This window comes from Salvelinus fontinalis, chromosome 13 (assembly GCF_029448725.1).
Source record: "Salvelinus fontinalis isolate EN_2023a chromosome 13, ASM2944872v1, whole genome shotgun sequence".
In the NCBI taxonomy this organism is placed as follows: Eukaryota; Metazoa; Chordata; class Actinopteri; order Salmoniformes; family Salmonidae; genus Salvelinus; species Salvelinus fontinalis.
The window spans coordinates 16,283,720-16,310,826 of record NC_074677.1 but is presented as its reverse complement, the minus strand read 5'-3'; the positions used below and the strand labels follow the sequence as shown (position 1 = coordinate 16,310,826).

General features: G+C 41.8%; 1 protein-coding gene across 4 annotated transcripts in view; it reads right to left on the bottom strand.

Annotated features, from left to right (window-relative positions):
* Nucleotides 1–27,107, bottom strand: part of LOC129868161 (CXADR-like membrane protein) — a 136,087-nt gene that overhangs the window by 24,582 nt on the left and 84,398 nt on the right. For all 4 annotated transcript variants that reach the window (XM_055941861.1, XM_055941863.1, XM_055941862.1 and 1 more), the window contains 2 exons: nt 12,305–12,462; nt 8,968–9,166 (listed from right to left, as the gene is read on the bottom strand). In XM_055941861.1, the coding sequence (XP_055797836.1) occupies nt 8,968–9,166; nt 12,305–12,424 (319 nt within the window). In that variant the 5' untranslated portion in view covers nt 12,425–12,462. The remainder of the gene's footprint in view (nt 1–8,967; nt 9,167–12,304; nt 12,463–27,107) is intronic.

Sequence of the window (27,107 nt, the reverse complement as noted above, 5' to 3'; positions counted from 1 at the left end):
CAATGACATTCTAGATGATTCTGTGCTTTCAACTTTGTGGCAACAGTTTGGGGAAGGCCCTTTCTTTTTTCAGCATGACAATGCCCCTGTGCACAAAGCAAGGTCCATACAGAAGTGATTTGTTGAGATTGGTGTATAAGAACTTGACTGGCCTGCACAGAGCCCTGACCTCAACCCAATTGAACACCTTTGAGATTAATTGGAATGCCGACTGCGAGCCAGGCCTAACCGCTCAACATCAGTGCCGACCTCATTAATGCTCTTGTGAGTGAATGTAAGCAAGTCTCCGCAGCATGTTCCAACATCTAGTGGAAAGTCTTCCCCGAAGAGTGGAGACTGTTATAGCAGCAAAGGGGGGGACAAACTTCATATTAATGCCCATGACTTTGGAATGAGATGTTCGACGAGCAAGTATCCACATACTTGTCATGTAATGTACATTAGAATGTGTGAGTGTTGTCAGAATGAGGGCTTCTGTAGTACCACTGGTGGTGCTGCTGTGTGTGTCTGGGGCATCATGGGCTCAGGGAGAGAGGGAGGAGTGGAGTTCACTATGAGAGCCAGAAGACCAAAACTTCAGCCTTGACCGACACACAGACCACCACCCAACCTGACATCTGGATTGAACTGAAACACCTGAGAGACGTGATGCACAACCTGGGAACCATCATGGTGGAACAGAGAGTGGAGCTGAGGAACATGGAGGCCAGACTGAAGACCAGTGAGAGCCAGGCGGTTGATCTGAAAGTGGAGCTGAGCGTCACCAAGACTGAACTACAGTTCACGAGGAACCAGATGAAGGAAGAGCAGGAGGAAAATGAAGGTAACTCCAACAGGTAGTGAATTTATGTTATTTAACCCATTGAAGCCAGATGGATGAGAGGAACAAGAGACAGAAAACCTGACAACCTTCTACAAGAGACAAACAACCTGAGAACCTTTTACAAGAGACAGACAACCTGACAACCTTCTACAAGAGACAGACAGTCTGAAGCCAGTAAATAAAGCTGTCAAATTAGTAGTAACATTGTTTATCCTTTGTTTTTACTTATTTCAACATGTCCAGCACAAACAGCAGATCTGACAGCCAGTGAGACCAGACTGACAATCAGTGGAGGAACTGGAAAAAGAGAACACAGGTTGTAGTACATAATGTATGTTAGCGTTGAGATAGTGTTATCTGGACCAGCAGATAGCCAAACATATCTCATATTCTTATTGGTTTTTAATAATACAATTCCAGCACTAGCAGCAGAGCTTCCAACCATGGAGGCAAGACTGACAACCACTGAGAAAGAGGTAGAGGAACTGAAGAGAGAGAATACAGATTATGTCCCAAATGGTTGTCTGTATGCTATTAAAACTGTCACGCCCTGACCTTAGAGAGCCTTTTTATGTCTCTATTTGGTTTGGTCAGGGTGTGATTTGGGGTGGGCATTCTATGTTTTGTTTTCTATGTTTCTTTAGTTCTATGTTTTGGCCAGGTATGGTTCTCAATCAGGGACAGCTGTCTTTTGTTGTCTCTGATTGGGAACCTTACTTAGGTAGCCCTTTTTCCCTCCTTTCAGTGTGGGTAGTTAACTTTGTTAGTGGCACTTAGCCCTGTAAGCTTCACAGTTGTTTTTCGTTTGTTGTTTTGTTGGCGTCAATTTCTAAAATAAAAGGAATATGTACGCTTACCACGCTGCACTTTGGTCTTCTTCCAGCATCGGCCATAACAAAAACAAAGTAGAGTATAACATAAAAATGTTCTCAAACCAATGTTGCTGAATAAAAAATGTGTGATTTTGCAGCATATGATAAGATAAAATATATGCACTAATAATATGTTTACTTGATAATTGTAATTGCTCTCCCATATTTAAAGACTGACCAAAGGTAGCGTTCTCCACTGCTCTGACTGGTACTGTAGGACCCATCACTAGTGATACTACTCTGACCTATAGCAAAGTCTTCACAAACAAGGCTTACAGACAAGGCTTACATCAACATTACAGATACTACTGCATTGTGTATTCTTTGCAAATATTTGGGGACTATTTCTTAAATATAAACGCAACATGTAAAGTGTTGGTCAGATGTTTCATGAGCTGAAATTAAAGATGCCAGAATCTTTCCATACCCACAAAAAGCTTATTTCTCTCGAATTTTGTGTACAAATTTGTTTACATCCCTGTCAGTGAACATTTGGCATGCAGACTGAAGGAATGTCCACCCCGCTGTTGCCAGAGAAATGAATGTTCATTCCAATGTTGTTTTGGAGAATTTGGAGACCACAATAACCGCAGACCACATGTAACTACGCCAGCCTAGGATCTTCACATCCGGCTTCTTCACCTGTGGGATCATCTGAGACCAGTCACCCGGACAGCTGATGAAACTGAGTTTTTCTGTCTGTAATTAATCCCTTTTGTGGGGAAAAACTTCTGATTGGAAAAAAAACTTCTGATTGAAATAAATAAATTAGGCCCTAATCTATGGATTTCACATGACTGGGCAGGAACGCAGCCATGGGTGGGCCTGGTAGGGCCTAATTTAATTATTTCAATTGACTGATTTCCTTAAATGAACTGTGACTCAGTAGAATCATTGAAATTGTTGCATGTTGCATTTATATTTTTGTTCAGTGTATATATACATTAGAATGAATATACAATATAATATTTTTGTCATGCAGGTATCTTCACTGCACCAGTGAGAGGAGTCTACTACTTTAGATTCACTGCCTGTGGTATCATGGATGGGTGTACAGTATACTTGACCAGAGAGTAATGGTCACATTCGAAAATGTTGATGCTGATCGGGATTGGGAGTAGGCATCTAATGCAGCTGTCCTTGAGTTAGAGGAGGGGGATGTGGTCTACTGGAAACTGCAGGCTGGCTGTATGTTGATTCAAACAACCGTAACTCCTTCAGCGGCTTCTTGCTCCTCACCATGTAAATGATGTCATGTTGAACAGAATGTGAGCGTTTTTCCCTGGTATCATTAAATACATTCATTAAGCATTTACTAGATGAAACCTGGCTCAGCAAGTCTGTTCTTGATAAGGATATTTGTATAAATGGTTACAATGTGTATTGCACTGATAGAGTTAAGAAAGGTGGGGGTGTGGCTATATATGTAAAGACTACATTTCTTGTAAGTGTGGCAAAGTCTGAAACTATTTGTAAACAGTTGGAATTTCTTGCTTTGAAAATTGAGGTTTCATAGGGTCTCTCTGTAACTGTGATTGGCTGTTTAGACCCCCTCTGCTCTCGGTGATGCATTTTCTTCTCTGATGCACCTTATGTCTAAACTTCTTTACAGTGAAATGGTGTTGGTTAAAGCCAGTGTCTGATGATTTAAAGATGTTTTGTAATTGTATGAATCCTACCCAGTTGATTAACTCACTCACTCGCCCAAATCTCAAATGTCCAGATAAATCTACCCTGATTGATTTGATATTGACAAATGTTCCACATACATATTCTGCAGTTGGTGTTTTTTGTAATGATTTAAGTGACCATTGTGCTGTTGTTGCTGTTAGAAATACTAAGGTTCCCAAGACAAACGCATGCTTTATTTGTAAGAGAAATTTGAAGAGTTTTAATGAGCAGGCTTTCTTTCATGATTTGTTTTATTTTGACTGGAGCACTGGAGTTTATTCCTGATGTGGAAACTGCCTGGAAATTCTTTCAGGATGGTTTTCTCCAAATAGTAAACAAACATGCCCCATTCCACAGGTTCAGGGTTAAAGGGCGGGATAATCCATGGTTTTCTTCTGAGCTGTCTTGTATTATTCACAAACGTAATCTAGCCTGGGCTAAAGCAAAGAAATCCTGTTCTGATACTGATTGGCTTCTTTTTAGGCAGTTGTGAAACAAGTGTTCTTTTCTTCTCAGGAAGGCCAAGTCTGAATGTTTTATGTCTGTTAGCACTTATAACCTGAATGACCCTAGAAAGTTGTGGAAGGCTATTAAGTCTATGTCTGGAAACAGTAATGTTAATGAATTACCGTCATGTGTATTGAAGGACTTTGTTGCTGTGTATGACAAAACTGAAATGCTGAATTGTTTTAATCATCTGGTAGGCTGTTTGATTCAGTGTCCTCTGTCTCTGTACAACCCTGTGTGGATGAACCAGCGAGAGCTGGTCAAACTTTTAGCTTTTTGCCATTCTCAGTGCAGGAGGTACATAAAGCCCTGAAATCCGTAGATCATTGAAAGCCTGCAGGTCCTGATCTTCTTGATCCCTGCTTTTTAAATCTGGCAGCTGATTTCATAGCTGAACCACTACATATCTGTTCAATCTAACCCTGGAATGTAATGAAATTCCAAAGATCTGGAAAATTTGTCCTCAACTTTTAAAAGGAGGAGCTCCAACTGTTTTAAATAATTATAGGCCATTCTCAAAGCTGTCACCCCTGGTGAAAATACTTAAAACCCTTGTGAGTGAACAGCTAAAATAGTTTTTATATAATAACTCTACTTTATCAATGTACCAATCGGGTTTCAGGAAGAAGCATAGAATAATTACAGCAGCCATGAAGGTTTTAAATGATATCACTGAAGCCCTTGACAAAAAAACAGCACTGAGTCTCACTTTTTATTGATCTCTCTAAGGCTTTTGTTACAGTTGATCATGCTATACTGAGGCAGAAATTGTCAAGTGTAGGTCTTTCGGAGCATGCAGTTGCATGGTTTGCTAACTATCTGTCTGATAGAACTCAGTGCACTCAATTTGATGGGCTCATGTCTGTTAAATTGTCTGTCTGTAATGGTGTGCCCCAGGGCTCTGTACTTGGTCCCCTCTTATTCATTATTGATATAAATAATTTAGACAAAAATGTGCAAAATGCGCAACTTCACTTTTATGCTGATGATACTGTTATTTATTGTTGTGCCTCGTCTCCCACAAAAGCTTTCCAGAACTTGCAAACTGCTTTTTATACTGTTCAACACACCTTGTGTCAATTGAAGCTTATCCTCAAACTGACAAAACTAAACTAATAGTGTTTTCTAAAGCAAGAAATAGATCTCTGAACCTTTCACCTATTACTACCGGTCAGGGCAATGAGATTGAGACTCTGACTTTGAGATTTATTTTAAACTGCAAAACTTTTACGCCCCACTGCACTTTGTATACCAGGGTTGGCTGGCCTTCTCTTGTCACTCGTAGGCCCAGTCACTGGTATACTTTTATTTACAAAGCCATTTTGGGTTTACTACCATTTTATTTGGGCATTTTTATTGTTCAGAAAAGTGGTGGGTACTCTCTTTGTTCGCAGGACTTTATCCTGCTAACTGTTCCAAATGTACAAACTGAATTTGGTAAAAGGGCTTTTATGTACTCTGCGCCATGGTCTTGGAACGACTTACAAAATACTTTTAAATTGGAAGAACTTGTCCCGATTGGTGTTTTTAAATCACTGATTAAGGATTTTGAGACTGATTCCCTGAACTGTCAATGTTTTTAATTTGCTGTTTAATGATTGTGTTATACTCTTGTGAATTCTATGGTTTTTACTAGATTACTTTGAGTTTTTCATGTTGTCTGTCTGTAATTGTGTAATGACTTGGTGCTGCCTATCTTGGCCAGGACGCTCTTGAAAAATATATTTTACTTCTCAATGAGCCCTTCCTGGTTAAATAAAGGTTAAATAAAATAAAATAAATATGTCTGTCATCACTGAGTGCTTACAACAGTATAAAGTAATCTACTAATATGAAACGAGCAATAATGACCAAGTTGACTGGTGCATCATTAAGAAGTCACAGAATCTCCTAATCTCCTACAGAATCTCCTACTAGATAGACCAACTAGCAGTTGTTCTGTTGTATTTTTGGTACTTGGTAACTGTGGTCATTCCTGCAGAAAACCACATTGATATCAAAGGAATTTATTCTTGCCAACTGAAAACAGATATCCCTATGAACAAAGAGTTCAATCTTTGTTTCATCAGACCAGAGAATCTTGTTTCTCATGGTCTGAGAGTCCTTTAGGTGCCTTTTGGCAAACTCCAAGCGGGCTGTCATGTGCCTTTTACTGAGGAGTGGCATCCGTCTGGCCACTCTACCATAAAGGCCTGATTAGTAGGGTGCTGCAGAGATGGTTATCCTTCTGGAAGGTTCTCCCATCTCCACAGAAGAACTCAGGAGCTCTCTCAGGTTCTTGGTTACCTCCTTGAACAAGGCCCTTCTCCCCCAATTGCTCAGCTTGGCCAGGCAGACAGTTCTTGGAAAAGTCTTGGTGGTTCCAAACTTGTTCCATTTCATTTGTATTTATTTAACCTGTATTTAACTAGGCAAGTCAGTTAAGAATAAATTATTATTTACAATGACGGCCTACCGTCATTAACAGTGGGTTAACTGCCTTGTTCAGTGGCAGCACAACATATTTTTACCTTGTCAGCTTGGGGATTCAATCCAGCAATCTTTCGGTTTCTGGCCCAACGCGCTAACCACTAAGCTACCTGCCGCCCCAAGAATGCTGGAGGCCACTGTGTGGTCTATGCCTCGATACCATCCTGTCTCAGAGCTCTACGGACATTTCCTTTGACCTCATGGCTTGGTTTTTGCTCTGACAGTGGGACCTTATATAGACAGGTGTGTGCTTTTCCAAATTATGTCCATTCAATTTAATTTACCACAGGTGGACTCCAATCAAGTTGTAGAAACATCTCAAGAATGATCCATGGAAACAGGATGCACCTGAGCTCCATTCTGAGTCTCATAGCAAAGGGTCTGAATACTTATGAAAATAAGGTATTTCAGTTTTTTATATTTAATAAATGTGCAACATTTACTAAAAACCTGTTTTTGCTTTGTCATTATGGGGTACTGTGTGTAGATTGATGAGGGAAAAAACTAATTTAATTAATTTTAGAATAAGGCTGTAACGTAACAAAATGTGGAAAAAGTCAAGGGGTCTGAATACTTTCCGAATGAACTGTATAAGTGAGATAAATACAGCAATGCCTGCTTAGACCATTTGGGCCCTGTTAGTAACTCCTTAGACACACCTCCACAACATCCCCACCATCCACCTCCCCTTCTCTTCCCCGGATCTCTCTTAATTTTGCTGAGTAGGGTGAATTCTAACCAGGATGCAATTAGGGGGCTGAGGAGAAGGGGGGGGGGGGGGGGGGGGAGGGGGGGCCCTCCATCATGTTTCTGTGTCAGTTCCACTTCCCACCGCGCCCCAACCCCAATCCCCCACCCTCTTATCTTACCGTTGAACAAGACAAACGCTAATGTTTGTCTCACAAAAAATCGAAAGTGGCGTTTCAAAGCTGCGGGCCAATTTGTACAAATGTATGCATAAATGTGTGGTGCACTCTCTTAACGTCTTACTGTGGGAGACCGTGGGAGGGGAGGGCAGGCTGGAGAGAGATCTATATCAGAGCCATACACAGCTAGATGCTGTATCACAGTGTCACAGGTGCTACTTACGCTTTTATCTCTTATGCACAGTCAGGGATTTGGTTCGGTAGCAACATGTGGCAGTGGTCCATTGTCTACACTTTGGAGCTCATTTTCACTTTCACAAGTATGTGACAAGTAACTGCCATCTTATCCTTCAGTGACACCAACAGGATAGTGTTTGTGTCATTGTCAGTCAACCACAGTATGAAGGGAGAAAGGATCGTATCACCTAAATCATTTCTATCCACCACATTAGCATGTATGCCTTTCCTGCAGTCAAATGACCTAGTGGCCTCATGGGTGGAATGTTATTCATATTTTTCAGAATTTCATAATTAATAAACATTATTTATTTTTTTCACGCAGAAAATGTGTTGTTTCTATGTCAAACGGTTTTCTTATATTTCCGTCTTTTGTGATGTGTATAAAGTGTATTATTGGGAAGCAAAACAAAACATTTCAACTCTATATCTGACATGGTACGGTACAGGTGTCTTCTCTTTTTAAGCCCATAACCACGTGTGTGAGGTGTATACTTTTGTTTCAAAGTAGATGTTAAAGACTACCAAGAAACACTCTGTGGGACCCTGATTTAGTCCAGTTTAGCAAAAGGTTAAACAATGTTAGACATTTCATATAACAGTGAAACCTTGCAGGCAAGCAGTGGCGGGAACATCTCTTGATCTCTTGAATGTCTTACTAGATGCCCACCTGTACAGCATCCCTTCTCAAGTGACATAAGAATGATACTGTATTGCAGTGAATTCGGTGTTAGCCTAACCAAACCCAATTCCCTGAGGGTTTTTTCTGTTTGTTTAGAATTGATCATCCAAAACCTTATATGGTGGTGAATGTTTTAATTTGTTTCTGTTTTGTTTCTTGCTGTTCATTTTCGTTTGGATTGTGTGAAAAATCCCCAAATATACACAGTGGGTCTAGGACTTACTATGAGGTTGACCGTGCTCCATTGGTACTTACCAAGTACTATGAGAATGGCCGGGCTCCATTAGGACTTATCCTGTACTATGAGGTTGACCGTGCTCCATTGGTACTTACCAAGTACTATGAGAATGGCCGGGCTCCATTAGGACTTATCCTGTACTATGAGGTTGACCGTGCTCCATTGGTACTTACCAAGTACTATGAGAATGGCCGGGCTCCATTAGGACTTATCCTGTACTATGAGGTTGACCGTGCTCCATTGGTACTTACCAAGTACTATGAGAATGGCCGGGCTCCATTAGGACTTATCCTGTACTATGAGGTTGACCGTGCTCCATTGGTACTTACCAAGTACTATGAGAATGGCCGGGCTCCATTAGGACTTATCCTGTACTATGAGGTTGACCGTGCTCCATTGGTACTTACCAAGTACTATGAGAATGGCCGGGCTCCATTAGGACTTATCCTGTACTATGAGGTTGACCGTTCTCCATTGGTACTTACCAAGTACTATGAGAATGGCCGGGCTCCATTAGGACTTACCCTGTACTATGAGGTTGATCGTGCTCCATTGGTACTTACCAAGTACTATGAGAATGTCCGGGCTCCATTAGGACTTACCCTGTACTATGAGGTTGATCGTGCTCCATTGGTACTTCCCCCCATTCTTCACCTTGCAGCTGTACTCGCCCGAGTCGCCCAGGCTGAGGTCACTGATCAGCAGGGAGGCGTCCCCCTTGAGGTAGTCCCCGGCTAAGGACAGCCGGCCCGCCTCCGCCTCATTGGGGTCGTACACCCGGCCCGCGAAGTAGGTGATCACCTGGCGGGGAGGGAGGGAAGGTGGCAAGGAGGGAGGGAATGAGGTACAGAGAGATAAGAGTTAGTGTTAGAGGTGCATAGCAGGACTTGTGTAGGAAAGTGGAAATGGTGGTTCTGTACCCATGGTTATCTGGAGAAGGGTTGTGGATATGTGTAGGTGACACGCACATTGATACAGTACACGCACATATGCATCACTTAGGGGGGGGGGGGGGGGGATGATGAGGTATGCTAATGACCATTGTCAATCATTGTAAACACAGATATCATATCATTGTGATTATGTGGTGATCATACTACATGCTGTGCTACAATACCTTCAGAAAGTATTCACACCCCTTTACTTATTACACATTTTGTTGTGTTACAGCCTGAATTAAAAATGGATAAAACAACATTCTCATCCATCTACACACAATACCCCATGATGAGAAGGTGAAAACATGCTTTTAGAAATCTTTGCACATATATCTTTGCACATACAGAAATTTCTAATTTACCCCTGAGTCAAAACATGTTAGAGTCACCGTTGGCAGTGATTAAAGCTGTGAGCCTTTCTGGATAAGTCTCTAAGAGCTTTGCACAACTGGATTGTACAATATTTCCCCATTATTCTTTTAAAAATTCTTCAAGCTCAGTCAAGTTGGTTGTTGATAATTGCCAGACAGCCATTTTTAAGTATTGCCATAGACTTTCAAGCCAATTTAAGTCAAAACTGTAACTAGGCCACTCAGGAACATTCAATGTCGTCTTGGTAATCAACTCCAGTATATATTTGGCCTTGTGTTTTAGGTTTTTGTCCTCCTGAATGGTGAAATTGTCTCCCAGTGTCTGTTGGAAAGCAGACTGAACCAGGTTTTCCTCTAGGATTTTCCCTGTGCTTGGCTCTTATCCATTTAGTTTTATACAAAAAAACTACCTCGTCCTTGCCAATGACAAACGTACCCATAACATGATGCAGCCACCACCATGCTTGAAAATATGAAGAGTGATACTCAGTGATGTGTTGTGTTGGATTTGCCCCAAACATAATGCTTTGTATTCAGTACATAAAGTTCCTTTCTTTGCCACATTTTCTGCAGTTTTACTTTAGTGCCTCATTGCAAACAGGATGCATGTTTTGGAATATTTATATTCTGTACAGGCTTCCTTCTTTCTACTCTGTCATTTAGGTTAGTATTGTGGAGTAACTACAACGTTGTTGATCCATCCTCAGTTTTATCCTATCACAGCCATTAAATAACTGTTTTAAAGTCACCATTGGCCTCATGGTGAAATCCCTGAGCAGTTTCCTTCCTCTCCAGCAACAGAGTTGATGCCTGTATCTTTGTAGTGACTGGGTGTATTGATACACCATCCAAAGTGGAATTCATAACTTTGCCATGATCAAAGGGATATTCAATGTCTGCTTTTTTTTTACCCATCTACCAATGTTTACCCTTCTTTGCAAGGCATTGGAAAACTTCCCTGGTCTTTGTGGTTGAATATGTGTTTGAAATTCACTGCTCAACTGAGGGACCTTACATATAATTGTTTGTGTAGAGTACAGAGATGAGGCAGTCATTCAAATATCATGTCATTCAAAAGTCCATGGAACTTATGTGACTTGTTAATAAAATGTTTATTCCTGAACTTATTTAGGTTTGCCATAACAAAGGGGTTGAATACTTTATGACTCAAGACATTTCAGCTTTTCATTTTGTAATAATAAAAAATCAAACAAATGTTTTAAACATAATTCCACTTTGACATTATGGGAAATTGTGTGAAGGACCGTGACACAACATTTCAATTTAATCAATGTAAAAATAAAGCTGTAACACAACAAAATGTGGAAAAAGTAAAGGGGTATGAATACTTTCTGAAGACTCTGTATATAAACAACTGTGTCTACCACTACATTATCTCAGACCCAAAGACAAAACAAGACATTACTTCATCACTTAACCATGTAGGGAAATTCATAAATTAACAAATGCAGGGAAGAATGCAGATTTTTCTCAGCCCACAGCACTTAAAGTTTATAACCCCCATTGCAGGTATTAAACATCACCATGGATATCCAAGCAGAGCCTGTAAAGTGGGTGAATGCGATTTTATTTTCTGCAGATAAATAGCAGGCCTTGTAAACTATCCTTCACCGAAGGCAAACTGTAGCAGCACTTTCAATAACCTGCAGGGAGAGAGTGGAGGGAAAATGGAGCCGGCCATATTGGTCTAACAAGCTTGACGGCACCTCAGATATTAGCTTGACCAGTGGCCAAATGGAAAGAAAACTCTGCCCACTTGCAGAAGTTCAAATGGGTTGAGTGAAACCAGAATGACTCTAAAAACAAGACAGTTTGCTGAAAGATCTTCAAAGTTGAGAGAAGTGGATGAGCGATTGATTCAGTCCTTTTGGGGGTAATCCTAGTCATTGAGAAGAGTGGGTCCCTATATAGACCCATATAGGCCTCAATGAACTGGAGACAGTGACGCACTGTTTGTTATGTCATGATGGGGGAGAAGCTGTGTCTGTGTCATAGAGCTGAGGATGCTTATCCATTCACAGAAGACACACTGCTGATGTATGCCTGGGTGGTTCAGCTGTCTAAGTCGTTGCTTCTCGATCACATATATTCATGGTGTACTACTGCTCTCATTATGGGTTCAAATCAGATCCACTGCTCTAGTGCTTTCTCTCCTCCTATCTACTGTCTCTATCCTGTACAAATAAACAATATAAATGCTGTATATAGCCTTGTTATTGTTATGTCATTTTATTGTGTTACTTTTTATATATTTTTTTAACTTTTGTTTATTTAGTAAATAATTTCTTAACTCTATTTCTGAAACTGCATTGTTGGTTAGTGGCTTGTAAGTAAGCATTTCACCGTAACGTGTATTCGGCACGTGACAAATACAATTTAATTTGATTTATAATTTCTTTCTGGTTCTACGATCTCAATAGTCTGAAATTGCTTCCTGTTGTCTCCTCTCCTACTGATCTGAAAACACAGGCAAGGTGACAGAAATATAGACGCCTATACCAGGAATGTGCTTTCACCTGTCTAGTTATGGAGGAAATGTGACAAGGGGAGGATGCCACTTTAGGCTGTTGAGATGCACCCAAAGCCAACAACCAAAGGGAGTCACTCACCACTCTCTGCTTGGAGCTGGGCTTGAGGAGCAGCCACTCGATGTCCAGTGTGGGGGCGTCACCTGCCCAGAACTGGTGGTGACAGGGCAGTGTCGCATTATCACCGACAACCCTCTTCATCTCCGTCTGGGCGCACGCCGTCAACACACCCAGCAGAACTGTGGGGGCAGAGAGGAAAAGGAGCTTAGAGACACTTTATGTGCACACGCACAGACACACGCCAGAACTGGGCTTAAAAGCCTGTGTTTAATTATTTATTATTTTCCTTGTATTTGAGTATATCCAAATAAAGTGTCTGAAATAAACTACTTCTGTTGGAAGTATTTTCAAATAATTTCCTATAAATAGCTTAGTATTTGAAAATATTTGTAATTATTTCCAAATACTCCTAGGACCAGGGTTAAAATCCGTGGGAGTATTTATTTGTATTTGAAATACTCTGTGTATTTCCAAAACCATTACAACGACTACTTGTATTTTCAAATGAAAAATATCTGAATACTTAAAGTAACTGAAATAATTGAAATAGTATTTGAACCCAGGTCTGACTGTCACGTTCTGACCTTAGTTCTTTTGTTATTTCTTTGTTTTATGGTCAGGGCGTGAGTTGGGTGGGTTATCTATGTTTGTTTTTCTATGTTGTTTTTTTCCGTTTGGCCTGATATGGTTCTCAATCAGAGGCAGGTGTTAGTCGTTGTCTCTGATTGGGAACCATATTTAGGGAGCTTGTTTTCTATTGTGTTTTGTGGGTGGTTGTCTTCCGTGTCTGTGTGTTCCGCACGGAACTGTTTTGGTTTGTTATTTCACATGGCGTTTATTGTTTTGTTTCTGTGTTCGTTTGTTTCATTAAAATATATTATGGACACATTCCACGCTGCGCATTGGTCCGACATTTCTTACTCCTCCTCAGATGAGGAGGAGGACAGCCGTTACACTGACACACACACACACACAAAGTAATTGAAGATATTGGGGGTAATAGTGAGCCTTATACACACAGCATGTGGAGAAGATTAGCTTTGTTGTGCTTTGATACAGTGTAACTAACTAGGTATTGAACCCGCACACCTTAACAATAGCATTATCGCACTGAACTAAAGTCCAGAAATTAGCTGCGATGCTGCTCACACATGTCTTCAAGTCTCAGACAGGTTATTCCTCAAACAAGGATACTCTCAAACATGGTTACTCCACACTCAATAATAGATGGACCAACCACCTGAAAGAAAAGCATATTCCACAAAAGGTGATTAATATTATGTTCAATGCCCTCTGCTTTATAAAATCTACCTCAACCCCACAGCACGTCTCCATACAGCTGAAGTGTAAATGTCTCCATTGAAATACATTGTAAACCTTTTGCAGCCTGTCTACAAGGCAGTCATTCGAATGAGAGACAAATGGCCAATGCAACACACCGGGGGCCTTGGTCTGGATTAACTTCACAATGCCAGGCGGTGGAAATGGGCATGGATAGAACGGCATGAGACTGGCATTAGACTGGTGTCAGGGGCGATTTACACTGAGATCAGTCTCCTCAAAATGGATGGCAGAAAAAAGAGGACGAGGAAAGAAAAACAAATGTCCCTGAGCGTCCGAGTTTCTGTTGAGTTTCTGTCTGCGCCTCAAATGGCACCCTATTCTCTATATAGTGTCATAGGGCTCTGGTCAAAAGTTGTGTACTCTGTAGGGAATAGTGTTCTATTTGGGATTCAAACTATATCCCAATTTATTGCAGACTCAGTTAATCTCAAAGAGATACGCGAGACCAATCAAATGTGTCCGTCAACAGACAATAATATTGCCTGTTATATATTTAAGCAAAGCGGAGTGCCTGGATACAGCCCTTAGCCGTGGTATATTGGCCATATACCACAAACACCAGAGGTGCCTTATTGCTATTATAAACTGGTTACCAATGTAATTAGAGCAGTAAAAATACATGTTTTGTCATATCCGTGGTATACGGTCTGATATACCACGGCTGCCAGCCAATCAGCATTCAGGGCTCAAACCACCAGTTTATAAAATATAATATATATCTACGTGGAACATTAGACAATATACACTGCTCAAAAATTAAAGGGAACACTTAAACAACACAATGTAACCCCAATTCAATCACACCTTTGTTGAAATCAAACTGTTCACTTAGGAAGCAACACTGATTGACAATACATTTCACATGCTGTTGTGCAAATAAAATAGACAAAAGGTGGAAATTATAGGCAATTAGCAAGACACCCCCAATAAAGGAGTGGTTCTGCAGGTGGTGACCACAGACCACTTCTCAGTTCCTATGCTTCCTGGGTGATGTTTTGGTCACTTTTGAATGCTGGCGGTGCTTTCACTCTAGTGGTAGCATGAGACGGAGTCTACAACCCACACAAGTGGCTCAGGTAGTGCAGCTCATCCAGGATGGCACATCAATGTGAGCTGTGGCAAGAAGGTTTGCTGTGTCTGTCAGCGTAGTGTCCAGAGCATGGAGGCGCTACCAGGAGACAGGCCAGTACATCAGGAGACGTGGAGGAGGCCGTAGGAGGGCAACAACCCAGCAGCAGGACCGCCACCTCCGCCTTTGTGCAAGGAGGAGCACTGCCAGAGCCCTGCAAAATGACCTCCAGCAGGCCACAAATGTGCATGGAAGCATAGGAACTTGTGCATAGCCACTTGTGTGGGTTGTAGACTCCGTCTCATGCTACCACTAGAGTGAAAGCACCGCCAGCATTCAAAAGTGACCAAAACATCACCCAGGAAGCATAGGAACTGAGAAGTGGTCTGTGGTCACCACCTGCAGAACCACTCCTTTATTGGGGGTGTCTTGCTAATTGCCTACAATTTCCACCTTTTGTCTATGCCATTTGCACAACAGTATGTGAAATTTATTGTCAATCAGTGTTGCTTCCTAAGTGGACAGTTTGATTTCACAGAAGTGTGATTGACTTGGAGTTACATTGTGTTGTTTAAGTGTCCCTTTTATTTTTTTGAGCAGTGTATTTGAGATGCTTAAGTCTTGAGAGAAGACATGCTTTCATTTGGTAATGATTAAGAACTTGTGAGAATGTTCTAAATCTTCATGAACATGAATGTTCCAAAAAGTTTTTTGTCTTATTCTTTGGAATTGAAAAAAAAAACATTATTCAGTGTAAAGTCAGATATTATATATCAACCATTTACAGTGCCAGGTGGAGAGTTTTTTTGACAAAATTAATTTCATGCTTGTGTAAGTATAACTGCAGTCGTATTGAATAAGATGCTATCGACAAGCAGGCTTAATTGTCTAGCACAGCTCAAGCGTTTGCTTTATTGATACACATTGTGAATTCATGTTTGCTGATTCATGTCCATAAATCCGGCCAGTCTCAGTATGCATACTTATAAATACTCCCACCACTTCTGAATCAAGACAACCTCTTTGCTTCTCTTCTCACTTTCTGCCTGGGCCACTTTACATTGGTTACACTGGTATAGTCTTTCTCGCACGCACGCACACACACACACACACACACACACACACACACACAGACACACAGACACACACACACACACACACACACACACACACACACACACACACACACACACCTTATTTCAAATTCCCCACATCATCCATTGACCACCACTGACGCTGTAAATTATTTATACCCACCATGCACCTTGATTGGTGCCACAGCCCCGCCACAAGCTGTGTGTCGTGTCCCTGAGAACACTAAAGCCATATCACCTCTGCATATTGACCACTCCCACATATCCTCACATATTCACATTGCTCAGTCAGGAGCCCTCCACGACACTAGCATAAAAGCTAATTAGAGAGTGCTAACCAATTAGCTCACCCCATCTTACCCCCATTCATGATACATGATAGCGGTAATTAAGATTTGTAATTAGAAGGAGCTGGAGTGAGTACGACAGGCTAATTGCTAATGATTACTCAATATGGGCCTAATTAGATTACGTTGAGTGGCACTCAGAAGCTCAGGGGTGACAAGCAGGTGAGAAAGTGACCTCTTTGTGACGGTAATGGTTTGCTTACAAGCTACTGACAGACATGCTAAGTCTAGGCTAGGCCTCTGTACTCAAGAAAGACTTTAGTCTTTATTGCCTTTCGTGAACTAACACTCTCACTTTACTACTAGCACTGACTTTGCTGATACTGTAGCTACTTGATTGAGGAAAAAGGTACTTACTATGACGGATACTCTATGTGGTTGTCCTACCTAGCTACCTTAAGATGAATGCACTAACTGTAAGTGGGTCGCTATGGATAAGAGTGTCTGCTAAAACATTTTTACTTTTTTTTTTATGTAGTAGCTAAATTGCTAACTGGCCTGCTTTGAGAAAATGGCGGAAAGTCATTTTACAATAGAATTCATTTCTTCAGCAAACCCGGCAACAGCCACTTCCTGAATGTAATAAAATGTCTGCCGCTAAAAGAGAGAGAGAGAGAGAGAGAGAGAGAGAGAGAGAGAGAGAGAGAGAGAGAGAGAGAGAGAGAGAGAGAGAGAGAGAGAGCGAGAGAGCAAGAGAGAGAAGGGACCTGGGTCCTCTGAAGATGCCCTAGGGGGAGTCGTGCTCCAGTAAATTCCCTCCTCTCCAGTCTTATTATAGGAGAGCATGGGAGCCAGTGGGACACATTGGGCGCCGTACCTTTCAAACTGTCCAAAGTCACGCTGCCTGTCTGACTAGCCTGCCTAGCTTGGCCGCTCCCGAGTCAGCACATCGCCTGTGCTCCCTGGCTCTGTCACAGAGAAATGCTCAGATCTGAGTAAAAAAACACAGCAACTTCAAATAGACAACTAAAAGAGAAGGGGGCTAACTTCAGCCTGTGAGCTCACTTTGAATTATTTCTGTTCGTCCTATCGTTTGGGGTGAAGTATCCCAGAATGCATCAGTGGGCCCAAAGCATAAGGTTTGAGTGTCGTCTGACTGCTGACTAACTGGCTGTGTTAGCCGCACGTTGATATTTCTCACATCCTTAAATTCAACACAGTTGACGCAGCTCCATGTGTATACTTACCATAGGAGGTTGGTGGTACCTTAATTGGGGAGGATGGGCTTGTAGTAATGACTGGAGTGGAATAAGTGGAATGGTATCAAATCCATCAATCACATGGTTTCCATGTGTTTGATGCCATTCCATTCGCTCCGTTCTGGCCATTATTATGAGTCGTCCTCCCCTCAGCAGCCTCCTGTGATACTTACAGTACTGATCTCAGGGAATGGCATAGGAGGCGACTGACAAGAAGAAGAGTGTGTCGCTTTGTGTTAGTAGTAAGTCTGCAAGCAAATGCAATGGCATGTGCCATATCTGCATAGTGAAACACACAGCCTGTGAGAGCGGCTATATCAATCACACACACACACCCCATGTGTAAGGCAGTTCACAGAGCTTCTAGGCTTTGAAATACATCGCTCATTACCCTTTAGGGGTTTGGTGTTACATACAGTATGAGTGACTAGTGCCTATCGTTACGGTTCAGGGCCAGCCCATGTGGACAGCCATGGCAAATTGAAAACACTGCTACCTGATGGTGCGACACCTTATATCTTCCCCTCGCTTGACAGACTAGTCTGCCGATAAAAAAGATTGAGTGTCGGTGTTGCATTACGCCAAGTTCCCTTCAACAGGGCAATATATAGTTCTTTAGCCACGAGCCAGAGTTCAAGCCATTTGGACTTTGCAGAGTTTCAGTCTGCGTGGTGACGTATGTAATACTCACCTCCGCCACTAGGTGTGCAGTGCCTGCTGTATAACTTCATGTCTGTTTATAACACTTTTTAGGGGGAAGTTAGGAGCATGACGAATAAGAAATTCATTACTTTAAACATTGAAAGATGAGCACATAATGTGGCAAAGCACTTTAGCGTGTCACATAAAATTACTGCACGTCAAGCATAATGACCTTTTCCCTGCTGTTTCCTTTTTTGCAGACAATCTAAATGTTTGATTGTGCCACCAGCTCTAAGTGAATAGGCCTGAAGGCGAGATGCATTGGCGAGAAGGGGGTAAGTAGCATCTGGGTGACTCCCAATTTGTGCTCAACATCCACAAACACCTCACAACATCACACACTCAACTGTTTTGTAAAAATTCACATCAATGCAATTAGACGTGAAACGAACTGACCAAATAAAGTGATATACAAAACCCAACATCCGACGGTTTCGGACGTCCTACCTTTTTCCTTCTCCAAATCACACCCGTGGTTGCTCTTTCCGTAACCTCATTCATCTGGGGGTAAATCATTTTACGTGCTCCAGCAATTACTCGGCTGTCTCAATCCTGTATGCACTGCATCTGGCCTGCCGGGGAAAGGTTAGGAGTATTTCCTACTCAGTGACTTCAGACAGCACTTTGAAGGTGGGGGACGCTTTCCCATAATCCTTTGCTTCTACTACTGACAAGACCAGTTTCACTTTATACATCCCCTCCGTCCCCCCAAAAAGTGGTATTAGATGCCACCTCTTGGTTTGGAAAAAAGGGGAATAATACACAGTACCCTCTCATGTGGCCAAAAGGGGGGGGTAGATCAGCACTCCTACTCTTAGAAGCTTTGTGAATACATTGAAGTACACCCACATACCACACAACACACACTGAATCGAGGGAAAGATTGAGAGAAGAAAACCAGTCGAAATGAAGCCACCTGACAAGTGGCAACCTTGAAATCCATTTTCAAAGGTAACTGAGATGGGTTCCGTGATATGATGGAGTGAAGCTAAGCCTCCCACTGGTCTCCCACTAAAGCAAGAAATCTGCGTAACCAATTAGATTATGGTAATCAGAGCCCTCATAAACATCACCGGCAGGACGTTCCGACAACACTTGATTACTGAGCCTTGTCCCAAATTGCACACTATTCCCTATATAGTGCACTACTTTTGACCAGGCCCTATAGGGAAGGCCCATAGGGCTCTGGTCAAAGTAGTGCACTATTGTAGGGAATAGGGTGCTATTTGGGATGCATTTGAATCTTATCCGTCTTCTGCATCTGTGGGGATTCTACCTGAATAGGGGGGACTTAACCAAAGTCTTGGACGGTGTCCAAATTTGAACTCCTTCCTTATTAAAGTTAACTACTTGTCTGAGCGTTGTCCTCAGTTAACACTTGAGGGTGGAACTCATTGAAATGCAGGCCTTACAGCGAATGCTGAAACTCTGATAAATTGGTTCATTCGCTTCCAAAGAAAGATTCCCCTGTGTTAATATCTTCCCTAAACAGAGGCAGAGGGGGTCGGTGGACTTGAAAATACTTCAGGTAGGCTTAGACACAGCTGTGTGTGCAATAGGATAGAGACACAATCTTGGCCATTGATTCGCCTTCCGTTCATAATTGTAAACAACTTCAAAGACTTGGACCTTTTCCTTCACTTTTACTGGTTTCACAGCGTTGTGAATTTTGGGTTGAAACTCCACATGCCGGTCTATGTTGTGTAGAGACTAGTGTTAAAAGCCATCACCAAACGTCAAGCTGCCTGCTCCACTGCAGATAAAGCCAGCGACAGTGATTACAGTACATATACCACACCATGAGCCTCAGTAACAATCAAGTCCAGATGAGTGAAGGAGAGGGAGAAGGTGAGAGAGAAAGGAGGGGGGAAACACGTACGCACACACACACAGTCTTGTACAACTAACTTTGTGGGGACACAAAATTAATTCCCATTCAAAATCATATTTCCCTAACACCTAACCCGAACCCTAAACCTAACCTTAACTACAAAATGTTGTACCTTGTGGGGAGTAACAAAATGTCCCCAGTTGGTCCATTTTTTGTTTGTTTACTATTCTTGTGGGGACTTCTGGTCCATGTATAGTTAAACATGTCCACACACACACACACACACACACACACACACACACACACACACACACACACACACACACACACACACACACACACGGTAAGGACAGGAGTGCTCCTATTCCCTCCATGTATGCCACCCAAAAAAAGGAGGCCACAATTAACACTAGAAAAAACAATTGGTTAATTAATTACTCTGACATTTTTAAAGTCATGTTCCCCCGTCCTTGACTTTTCCTAAATAAGTCTATATAACACTGTTATTGTGAGAATCTTAATATCATGAACAGAATGTGTTATGGCCTCCCGGGTGGCGCAGTGGTCTAGGGCACTGCATCGCAGTGCTAGCTGCGCCACCAGAGTCTCTGGGTTCGCGCCCAGGCTGGGCTGGGTTCGCGCCCAGGCTCTGTCGCAGCCGGCCGCAACCGGGAGGTCCGTGGGGCGACGCACAATTGGCATAGCGTCGTCCGGGTTAGGGAGGTTTTGGCCGGTAGGGATATCCTTGTCTCAGTATGTAAAAATTTAATAAAATGTATGCGCTCTACTGTAAGTTGCTCTGGATAAGAGCATCTGCTAAATGACTAAAATGTAAATGTAAAAATGTTATACGTTTTAAGAGGACCCTCATTCACTTGCAGTCATTCACCACACAGCTGGTGGCCCATCAAAACTACACCTAAACTATATTGAATCTAAATTCACACATATAATAATAGGGTTAGCCGAAAGACAAGATTCAATTGCCAATAGTCTGATAGGGTGACAATATTATCAATTGTCAAATTGTATATGAAGAGATGGGTGCAGCTTGGAATTCACGCAGGGAAATAGTGCCAAAAATGTACTTTTTCAAATCCTCCTACAGAGTCCCATGCAGGTTTTATTTTTATTTATTTAACCTTTATTTAACTGAGCAAGTCAGTTAAGAACAAATTCTTATTTAAAATGACGGCCTACCCGTCATTGTAAAAACCCGTCAAGGGAAGATGTTTCGATTTCTATATTGTATCAGAAAGAGCAGATTCTGCAGTTTCTAAAACACATACCTTTGTCAAATAAATCTAAAAATTGAAGAGGTGGGCTCTATTTCAAAATATATATTTTTTTCAATATTAATTGCTGTTCCACGAGCTAAAAGGAAGCATGCGGCAGCATATAGCTCAGACTACTAAGAAAATGCTTTATGTATTCCAACGTTACCTAAGACCTTCATAAACACAACCAAATTAAAACAATTCCAATAGCATATATGAAATGTATTTATTAGACTGTTAGAATGTCATTGGCTCAATGGGGGGTCCCTCAAGCTTTTCTAGAATAAAATCAGCTGGGGTTTAGAAAGCGAAATCTAGAAAAAAGAGAGAGAAAATAAACGTATCTAGAGAAAAAACAGAGGGTAGAGAGGTCAGAGACAGGGAACAGTGACGGTCAGAGAGAATCTCCAGAGAAACCCTTGTTGCTCTTCAGAGCCTGCTTAGATCGTTGGTCCACGCACACGTACACAAACACACACACACACACACAGAGAGAGAATGTGTACATTGTTAGTGAACACTGCCTCCAGAAAAATAAACGGCATCGTCTAACAGCCTCCCCGATGAGAAAGAATCCTTTCTTTCCATCATTCTCCACAGTCTGAATAATGATACTCTGCAATAAATTGTCTCTGTCTTCTTTCATATCATCAACTTGCTCCTGGTGATACGATATGAACAGCTTCGCTGTTGTCTTTTGCTTTAATATGAAAAGGAAATATTCATCATAGAGACTTCATAGTGTGTGGACATGCTCTCAGTCCCGACATACTCACTCCCCTCTACCTTCCCCCCACCCTGTTCTACACCCAGGAGGTCTGATCTAGGATCAGGTCCCCAGCATAGTCATTATGATTTAAAAAGGCAAACTGATCCTAGATCAGCACTCCTACTCTGAGACGCTTTATGGATACAGGCCCATGAACATGGGACCCCTACTCACAACATCAAACCGCTGGGGCACTAAACATCTCACTACATCCCTCTGTAGCTATTATAGTGCTGCTGGTAGGTGATTGAGGAGCAAAGCGCTGCAAAGAATGACATCCTGTTTGAAATGGTAAGTTTGTCATAAACTGCAAAGTCATATACATGGCTTGATGTGCTTTGATCCGGACGCTTAGGCCCCGTACACACTCAAGTTGCAGATCTGATATAGAACACATTTGATACAACAATTGTGATACAAAGGAGAGCTTTCGGCACAAAAAGTAATTACCCTGCGGAGACACCCCACAATGGTTGTGGAAACATTTTGTGTACAGATAAACTCTGTTGCATCACAAAAATGTCTGAGGTTTCAACAAGCTCTGTGTCAAAGGAGTTGTACACCAGTTGTACAACCTAAGTGTGTACGGGGCCTTAGACTATTTGCTGTAAAAGTAAGATTAGGGCAACAACAAAAAATTGCTTATCAACTGCAATACCACTTTCATATCTGTTTTGCTGACTAAGCATCCGCATCTTTGAGCACTTTGAAGATTTCCAGAGGTATAACAGCGCTCGTCTCATCCTTTGTAACTATGAGTTATCGTGACTGTTAAATCATCCCCCAAATGCACCAATAAAGGAGAATTCCACCCTATCAGTTCTTTAGTGTCACTGTGAGCTTGACGTCAACTGGCACTTTTACTGTCTCTTAATATATGGCCCTATCACCATGAACAGCTGCTGCGGATGCACTGCTGCTGCTGAATTGGAGAATTGACCTTTTTAGATCAATACTTAATACAGATTTTTGTGCTGCCAAGTCCTTTTTGCTGCAATTTGCAACTTTTGTGCCCATTAGGTGAAAAATATAGCTGACTGGTGGTGTACAATTGTGTGTGCATAATGTGCATAATGTGTATATGCACTGTGTGTGGGGGGGTTGAGTGTGTGCATGCTTGCGTGTGTGGGGGGGTATGGGTGTATGCATGCTTGCGTGTGTGTGGGGGGTATGGGTGTGTGCATGCTTTCATATGTGTGAGTGGGGGGGGGTATGGGTGTGTGCATGCTTGCGTGTGTGTGTGGGGGGTATGGGTGTATGCATGCTTGCGTGTGTGTTTGTGTGTGGGGGGGGGTATGGGTGTGTGCATGCTTGCGTGTGTGTGTGGGGGGTATGGGTGTACGCATGCTTGCGTGTGTGTGTGTCTGTGTGTGTGGGGGGAGGGGGGGGTATGGGTGTGTGCATGCTTGCGTGTGTGTGTGGGGGGGTATGGGTGTGTGTATGCTTGCGTGTGTGTGCGTCTGTGTGTACTTCTGTTTGTGTGCATCTCAGCTTATGTGTGATAGGAATTCCAAAAAGTCATCTTTGTCTTCCACAGTTCAATTCTCTATCCGAGTTGGTTTGCTTGACACTAAAACTTTTATTATCATCATGACCCCTCCAAGTTGGTTTGGCTATCATTGCCTGTAATGTAATAGCCTAAAGGTTTGACTGACCGCCACAGACATTCTTTTAACATTTACGGAGGCCATAAAAACATGACTAAGGCTTCTTCCCAAATGGCACCCTATTCCCTAAATAGTGCATTACTTTTGACCAGAGTCCAATAAGCCCTGGTCAAAAGTAGGGCACTATATAGGGAATAGGGTACCATTTGGGACTGGCCTAAACACCCCACACAGTAAAACAGTACTAATTGGAGATGCAGGCAGCTGCTCTGGACTGTACCAGCGGCCAACCATAAACTACCACCAGTGCATCATAAAACAGCTTCAGTTTGGGTTAATTAGCTCATCCTGTCATCTACATGGAAGCATAACAACACCGTGGCTAGCGGAAAGGAGGGATATTCTCGTTTTGTCATTATTCCTCATCCTCCTTCTCAAATCGCACTGGACGAGAAGATGTGAGGTTCCTCCACTTGGATTTTCTCTTCCAATGAGCTATGAGAAGGAGGTCAAGGAAACAAGTACGCAAGGAACCAAGGATAGACCTTTGATATTCAGCCACAGCACCATGTTTGGAGCAATGGTGGCCCCTATAGACATTTTTACATTTAATTATTGACAGTTGGCCACAGGATGTTAGAGTGAGGGTATCATGTGGCATGAATAGCCAGACAGCTAAATGTCAGGCATTCCTGGAGTTAATTGAAAACAGGTAGCATACCTTCCTCGTTTATTAGCGCTCACTGTAGAGTGGAACACTAGCTAGCCACACTGCTACATGAGAACACATCAATGAGACACTACTTCATTAATAACAAGTGGTCTCTGGGTCCTGAAAAGGAGTAAAGGTAATATGATGTATATAAAACAGGAAGTGCCAGATCTATCCATGTTCCATACCCTTCCATGCTTTCTGTAAACTGGTTCATGGGGTAATAACAGTGCATTTAGTATTACTGGTTTTAACAGTGGGTGGTTTCTTAATAAGAAAGGGTTTGTTGTCAGTAAAACCGATTGATTGAAACAAAGCAACAAGAATACATTAAATATCAATGAAATATCAATGGAATTATGTGTAAATGAGAGAATGGATAGAAGAGATGGGAACATCATCACCTGCGAAAGCCTCGTATATCCTTCTCCTCTACTCTGTGCGTTAGCAGATGGAGAGAACACCCAATGGGCTGAGTCTGGTCCCCAAAGAGAGACAGAGGGACAGGAAGAGGAGCCCGTGGCTACAGGGCTAGTTGGGTTGGATTGATAACACTGTCCAATGCTCTTCTCCAATACCACACTGATTGAGGCTTCCAGATGGTGGATGGAACTGAACTGGAGGGTGCCAAGGTTGAATGGTGTCAGTGGAGATGCATGGCCATTTCAATTCAGTCAATTCAGGAAGTAAACTGTAGTTTTATTCTAAACTATTTAGCTTTGACCTTCTAAATTGACTGAATTGAAATTGAATTCACACCAATCCTACACAAAACAGTTTAACAGTAGTCACCCATAGTGTAGTAACAGCCCTGCAGCCATTTGCAGGAGCTAGCCAGACACAGTTGTGTGTGTCTCTAAAGGCATTGATTTTTCATACACGCTTAGAAAAAAAGGTGCTACAGTATATATACAGTACCAGTCAAAAGTTTGGACACGTCTACTCATTTAACGTTTTTTTTCTTTATTTTTACAATTTTCTACATTGTAGAATAACTGAAGACATCAAAACTATGAAATAACACATATAGAATCATGTAGTTACCAAAAAAGTGTTAAACAAATCAAAATATATTTTGTATTTTAGATTGTTCAAAGTAGCCACCCGTTGCCTTGATGACAGCTTTGCACACTCTTGGCATTCTCTCAACCAGATTCATGAGGTAGTCACCTGGAATGCATTTCAATTAACAGGTGTGCCTTGTTAAAAGTTAATTTGTGGATTTTTTTCCTTCTTAATGCTTTTGAGCCAATCAGTTGTGTTGTGACAAGGTAGGGGTGGTATACAAAATATAGCCCTAATTGGTTAAAAGACCAAGTCCACATTATGGCAAAAACAGCTCAAATAAGCAAAGAGAAACGACAGTCCATCATTACTTTAAGACATGAAGGTCAGTCAATTCGGAACATTTCAAGAACTTTGAACATTTCTTCAAGTGCAGTCGCAAAAACCATCAAGCGCTATGATGAAGCTGTCTCTCATGTCCACACATTTCAAGGTTGCCTTGAAACAATGACTGGTAAATGAGCCAAGACCAGCTCAGTTAATCCCTACCATTGTGACAATGAGTCGTCATAATGCTGCATCAAATGTACATGATCTTAGGGGCATTGGCAAACACAATGTAAGTAATTAAATTTATGTTCCCCTAATTGCACCGAATACATCTGTTTATCCTACAGCTATTGTAAGCAGTAACCATGAGCCTATAAACCAGAGTTACACTGTTAGCACTGAGGCGGTGTGCAATAGTAGAAAAACCAATTATGCAGCTCACCCTGCACTATCAGCTCCAATGTAAACAACATAAGTAAGTCTATCTCTGATACGCTTCCCAGTAAAGCATTAAAAACAATCAAGCAACCCAGAAAAGTGCTAAAAATAGCCCATATTAACATATGTAGCCTAAGAAACAAGGTCCATGAAGTCAATAACTTGGTTGTAACAGATGCCTTTCATATTCTGACTATCTCTGAAACTCACTTAGATAATACCTTTGATGATACAGTGGTAGCAATACATGGTTATAACATCTACCGAAAAGACAGAAATGCCAACAGAGGCGGCTATGCGGGCTATATTCAGAACCACATTCCTGTAAAGCTTAGAGATGATCTAATGTTAAATACTGTTGAAGTAATATGGCTACAGGTTCATCTGCTTCACCTAAAGCCCATTCTTGTGGGAAGCTGCTATAGACCACCAAGTGCTAACAGTCAGTATCTGGATAATATGTGTGAAATGCTTGATAATGTATGTGAAATCAACAGAAAATTATATTTTCTGGGTGATTTAAATATTGACTGGCTATCATCAAGCTGCCCACTCAGGAAAAAACATTTCACACATCAAACTGTAACCAGTGTCAGGACCCGGTGCGAGAAACAGTCACTAATAATCGTCAGAACCCAGAAGATGAGGCAGACACAGCAGTACTAGAGATGGTGGTTTAATAAAAGAACAAAATCTTCAGGCAAAGAAACTAAATCCACAATGTCCAAAAATAAAGCCAAGAGGCACAAAATGGAAATCCTCCAAAATACAAAAGAAACTCCACAAAGTGGTAAAAAACAGCAGGGAAAAACAAACCTCAAAAGACTACTCAAATAATACACAAGAACTAAACCAGAGAACCTCTGGAAAATCCAACAAGAGAAATATCTGTACAAAACAAGGCTTGGGCTGGGGCTGGGTGCTAACTTACAAACACTGAGCAAGGAACTGAGGAACACACAGGGTTTAAATACTAACAAGGGAATGACCTACAGGTGCAAACAATAATTAGAGCAAGAAAAACAAAAGGTACAAAAAAGGTGCAATGGTGACATCTAGTGACCAAAACCCGAACAGTCTTGGCCAAAGCCTGACAACCA